Source organism: Pimephales promelas, chromosome 3 (genome assembly GCF_988280905.1).
Source record: "Pimephales promelas chromosome 3, fPimPro1.hap1.1, whole genome shotgun sequence".
NCBI lineage: Eukaryota > Metazoa > Chordata > Actinopteri > Cypriniformes > Leuciscidae > Pimephales > Pimephales promelas.
Genome location: NC_142771.1, coordinates 30,416,269 through 30,422,268, shown reverse-complemented (window position 1 = coordinate 30,422,268; position 6,000 = coordinate 30,416,269). Strand labels below are relative to the sequence as shown.

At 39.6% G+C, this 6,000-nt stretch overlaps 1 protein-coding gene across 6 annotated transcripts in view; it reads left to right on the top strand.

The window, feature by feature from the left end:
* The first annotated feature begins 704 nt into the window (after positions 1-704).
* sdk1a (sidekick cell adhesion molecule 1a) overlaps positions 705-6,000 on the top strand; it is a 354,190-nt gene continuing 348,894 nt past the window's right edge. For 4 of the 6 annotated variants that reach the window (XM_089128735.1, XM_089128733.1, XM_089128732.1 and 1 more), the window contains exon 1: positions 705-1,879. In XM_089128735.1, the coding sequence (XP_088984861.1) occupies positions 1,540-1,879 (340 nt within the window). In that variant the 5' untranslated portion in view covers positions 705-1,539. The remainder of the gene's footprint in view (positions 1,880-6,000) is intronic. The other 2 variants (XM_039687419.2, XM_089128734.1) reach the window with 1 other exon arrangement.

The window sequence follows — 6,000 nt, the reverse complement described above, 5'->3', positions numbered from 1 at the left end:
TTAATTTTGTTGAGGCAACTCAATTCAGTTAGGTTTGTGTTTTTTTTTTTGTTGTTGTAGTTTTGTTTTGTTTTTAACATTTGAATTTTTTGGTGAAAACATGGTTTTTGATTTGCAGTGCAATGGTCTGAAGCAGCAGAGGGAATTGATTGGATGGTTGTGGTTTGCTTTGGCTGTGATGATGTCATGTGAGTGACAGGTTACCCCGCCCTCACGCCAGTAAACACGTCATCAGAGAAGAGATGTCGCTGCAAGATGAAGTTATTTTGATGAAAGATTACGAGGACACATGATTTATTTGAAACTATGTGAACAGATAAATAATTATAAGAAAATGCAATAATCCATAAAAAATAAGAGTAGACCACTTCAAATTCTGTTTGCAAATGCGTTTTAGGTCACTGAAACGTTGTTTAAAATGCTACTAAAATGTTCCTTTTTAATACAAACTTGTAGTTGTAAAGCCCCCCAACAGTTTGTTTTGATATCCTTCAAGTTTTATTTAGGGCGACAAGAGACCCCCCATTTAATTCGCACCCATTTGATAATTTTTTTTTTTATAAAAAGTAAATATAGCCTACGGCATGCAGGAATAGTACTAGGAGTGTATAAAGTATTGCCTCCAGCTGCAGCAGCCAATGAGTCTTTAGTGGGGCGGAGGTGAGTCAGTGAGTGAGAGGAGGGAGCGCGCGCGGCTGCAGCTCTCAATGGAAGTTGCTGTAAGTGTAAGTGCGCTGCTGGACCTGTACACTACATTATTTCACTCGCTTCAGTTCGCTGTGAGCCGGAGCTCTGCTCACACGTACACAACGACCAGCCGCTTGTTGCATTTGCTCGCAGGGCATTTCCAGAGTACGCCGGAGCACCTGGGACACCTTGCGATAAACATATGTATTTATTGATTTGTTCCTATAATCATATGCGCTTCGACGTTTCATCAGGCACTGCCGGTGAATTTAAGAGAGGTCATATTACTACGCATACTGGTTTTGGGTGTCTTTGACTTGGTTTACGTAGCTGCATGCAACCGTATGGATTCTTGTCGATAGCTATTGTACATCAGTCGACCGGTAACGTTAGTTGATTGATAGTTTGGTTGCTTATGGTTTTCTTTGCAATCCCTCCAACATGTTGCAATAACAGCAAACAGGAGGAACAGCTCTGCATGCAACTGGATCTGCAAAAGTAAGAGGGGATCTTGCGAATATTCACGCATGAGACTTGAAGGGATATATTGAGTGAGTGTGCTTTGAAAGTGAGACTTTCGATTGCAAGAAATAAAAAAAGACCGGCGGGATCCTGTAAAGTGAATCAGTGTGGTGTCATCAGTGTGTAATGCATACATTTAATTACAGCAAGAGTCAGGACTCTATATTTATAAACCCGTAATGACTGTGTCTGTGCAATTCGTGGGCTTCACGCGCATTTAACTGCTAATGAAAAGCACGTCATTTGCCGGGAACTTTCGTCTGGACGGAATGTACGTTTTCTAACTGTCACTTCTCGTGAATAAGAAACTTACGGAGAGCGGAGACCGGAATGGACGCCAGTGGATGTGATCCCACAGAGAGAAAATTCACAGTTCTGTCTGAAGCACACAGACCTGGGAGACACAACACGGCAGTGGAGGAGGACAGTGTTTACTCAGGAGGCAACGGCTCCCGTGAAGCCACAGCGCGCGCTTACTCGACATCGTTTCTCAAGTGCGTGGACAATAATGCCATCATGTGTGATCACAGGAGCTCTTCTTCCAAGATTTTTACACGTTTCTCTGGGAGGAATGTGAGCGGGAATGGAAAGAGAAAGTTTGCGTTGTGCACTTGGAGTTGGTGGGCGTTTTTCTGCATGCACGTCCACGTGTTGAGAGCGATCACGCAAGGTAAGGAACACATAAAACAGTTCAGTATTCTGATATATGAGGAATTCTTCAATTATGGAGGAACTGTTGACTACTTGAAATGACTGTCAAGACGTGTATCAATACATTTCTGACCATGGCCTTGAGTTTTTATATTTCTGACGGTAATGAGCCGTTTTTAGAGAAGTTCATTAAGCCTTGAACATTCTAACACAAGTTAACTAGCTAGCAGTTAGCGATAAATGTATACTATTAAAATATAATTGATTGTTTCTGATATTGAAATTCGTTAAAACTTTGAATTAAACCTTAACCGTTTGGTTATTACCACTTATTTATTGCAGAAACACGCCCCATGTCATTTTCTAGGCTACTAACGTCATCGTATAATAAAATAAAGTTATGGAAAAAACTGAATGACAGCAGTTTTTTTTAAAGTGGGCTACACATTAATATCAAACGAACTGAAAATGTTATTACACATTGAAAAGTAGAATTAATCTGATGTTAACCATTCTTTTGATCATTTACATGTTGAATAGGGTAAGTTTGGAGAAATACGAGCTAGCTAATCTAATATATCTCTGAATTTAACATTGGCACAGTACATAATCTGTTTTAATTTGTTAAAATGAGAGATGATTTTAGATTTCTTTCATACTCAGTTTAATTACACAAAAAAGTACTCCTATTTGAAGAATCACCTAAATTTCGTAGATAGACCTAATGGTGGCATATTGGAAAATATGAACGTGCATGATCTATGTGTTTGACACGGATGTCATAAGACTGCCAAACCTGATTTAAATGATAATAGAATGTCAAATATCTGTCTGTCTGTGTAACAGACAGTTGAGCTGAGATCTCTGGACCTGAACAATAGAGGAGTCATTAGGTCAGACTGCATGCATGGTCACAGATGGCATATGCATCGTTTGGCTGTCTTTCCTCTGTAATGTTTCATATATACAGGGTATATTATGCATAGTAGGACACTTGGGGACAAGAGTAACAGTTGGCATGCTGAGAAAAGAAAGTGACTGGTTAGTGCCCCCGGTTTCTCAGACAAAGCTTAAGCCTAGTCCCAGACTAAAATGCATGTTTGAGCTGTTTTAACTGAAAGCAACTTCCGTTCTTTTATCTCAAGATACACACCAGTAATGTTTTTTTTCACCAGTAATCCTGGCTTAGTGTAAGCCAAAGTCGGTCCTGAAGGGCCACTGTCCTGCAGAGTTTAGCTCCAACTTGCCTCATCACACCTGATAAAGTTTCTTGTATGCCTTAAAACCTTGAATAGGTGTTTCAGGTGTGTTTAATTGGGGTTTAAGCTAAACTCTGCAGGACAAAAGCCATTCAGGAGCAGGATTGGACACTCCTGGTCTTAGCGCTGTGTGTGAAACCGGGCCTTAATGTGTTTGCTTTATGTATTGTGCTCTTACAAAGAAATTGTTGATGTGAAAATGCAGGTGAGCATAAAACAGAACAGGTCTTGTCAGATTTAGTGCCATTTATTTTTGTGAATTAGTTATTTTAGACATCGTATGGTATAATAGAAATGATCAGCCATGTGTGACTATTAATGACAGGCTCTTTTATTCCTCTGTTAAATTGAAAAATAACCAAAACAGCATGCCTCATTTAAAAGAACATTTATAATTCCTTAATACTCCACAGATTAGAGCCATTTTCTTCCAGTAATCAAAGGGATAAATGATCTAAAAAAAAAGACACCAAAATTCTCATGAATTAAAACCTCATCCTGCTTTAAGCTCTTTCCTTTCCACCCACAATGCATGTATTTTAGTCACTTGTGCTATTTGCATTTCTGAAGGCACCATGAAAACTACAACAACAGATGTTTAGTAAGGGATTTAAAGGTGTTTTAATCGGCTACTAACTAGATTAAGCTATAAATGACAGAAATAAGTCAATCTGAAGCCTAAAAGTAAATGGTGAGTTTTGAATTCTACGACTAATAATAATATCCATGTCATTTACTTTGACATGTCAGACTGTATGAATGCTGTCAAAGGTATGCTCCAAAGTCTACTTTATATACACTGCTGTGGTTACTAATTAACTTTGAACATACGGAAACAGTCCTTAAATACTCTCTCAAGAGGATGCATTGACCCCATATCAGTCCAGAAATTGTAACGCAGACTACCTTTTTGTTTGTGTCTGTGTGAGTGGTGGAGTGTAGTTACTGTTAACTCACAGTCTTTTATTGCATGCTTCAAACTTATATACTTTATTTAATTTCTAAAGGTTCAGCAAAGTTGTTGAGGTGCATGCAGTGTCAGCCAGTTCCCAAGTCCTGTGTCAAGGTCTTTTGATGTTTGGAGAGCTCCCAGCACTGTTCTGGGAATGAGCTAGATATTATTGATCTGAATCGAGGAGCCAACAGCATTATCGGAGCTAGCATATTGGAATGAGGTTGACATGTTAACCTTTCCCGTTTCATTTATGGCAATATAAATCTGAGCGTTAAAGATTAGGTTTTTAGATCCGAATGCTACTGTAATTTTTTCTTTTTAGATAAGCCAAATGTAAGAACAGTAAGTAGTACTCTATGTGGTCACAGTTAATGTTCGAATGAAAAAGCTGCCTATTATACTCTAAAAATGCTCTTGGCACTCATTTTGATGCAGAGAAAAACTGGGCAAATCTATCTTTTTGTAGGTGTTTATATTTGCCTCAAATCATAAACTTCTGCTGGCAGCTGAATTCTCTGGCTGCTTGGGTCTGGCAGAGGACCATGATGCCCTTAAAACCGAACACCCGGGCAGAGAGGGAGTTTGTCAAGCAGTAGCAGGTGCACAATCCCCTGCTGTGCTTCTAGAAAGGTCTCAGGGCTAATGATGTTTGTGCCAGAGCATTGTGAAGGTAAATGTAGCTTCATCCACAAGAAAGTTCCCTGTACTTCGTCTGCTAGATGTGCAAGCAGACGCATCCACAGACTCATTCATGGCCGTAATCTTTTAAATTTCATTCCCTCGCCATCTGTGCAATCAGCAACTGATAAATTTTTCATTTTCTGCTGTGTCCTTCTGGATCTGAAAAATATGATACTTAAGATGAGAGTCAAGTTTCATATACTGTATGGTTTTTAATGACTTGTAAACTTAAAGGTACAATATGCAGGATTTTTGCAGTAAAATATCCAAAAACCACTTGGCCAATGTTATATTTTGTTTAGGCTAGTTGATTACTTGCAATATCCCAAATGTTTCCAACTATTTGTAAATCGTGAAAAAAATTGCGATTTTTAACCAAGGAAATGGGGTGTGTGAGCAGGGGTGAGGAGTCGACAGTCAATGACGTCATATCCGGGTTACCCTGGTTTCCGCCAGGTTTGACCTCGTACTGCAATAGTAACCATGGCGACAGACGTGGACAACTGAGTCGGTTATGCCCGTTATGCGTGTTCAACAGCGTGAGCGTCCCTAGCAGGGTTTTGTTGAAACATTATGGACCATGGCAAGCAGACTTTGAGACACAAAGAGGACTAAAACGAAGATCAACATCTTTCGAGATGCCGAGAGCTCCACGTCCACGGCTAACTTCGACTTGACAGAGACGCGAGTGTTGCATGTTACTTGAGCAAACAGGTGAGCAAATTAATGTATAAAACTAATCAATGTTATGTAGTTCTCTTATGTTAGTCTAGCTTAGTCTCATACAGCCAACAAACAACCTAACTAACATTCAACACACTCAAATGCCGTTTAGTGTGATAGTGAAACTGTTAGAGCAAGTGAAGCAGCGCTGCGTTACCTCAAGTGTAATTCCTCTAATAAACTGACCTGTGTGAGTAATTCAGCGTGTAGTTCGGTAGAATTAAATGTCCTTATTCCTTTATATCCGGGGGACTCGCGTTGCGTGTGGCGCTGGTATACGTCTAGCAATCGTGCCCTGCTTCACACTACAGTCATGTTAAAAACATCAGTGTATTCACTCATCCATAAAAGATCCATCAGCTTGACGACAAGATCAATAATTCCGCTTAATGCCTTTGTTATTGTAAGAGGTTAGCGACCCCTGGTGGCAAAACAATCTTGCATATTTTACCTTTAAAGGGATACTCCACCCAAAAATGAAAATTCTGTCATCATTTACTCACCCTCTAGTTGTTGCAAACC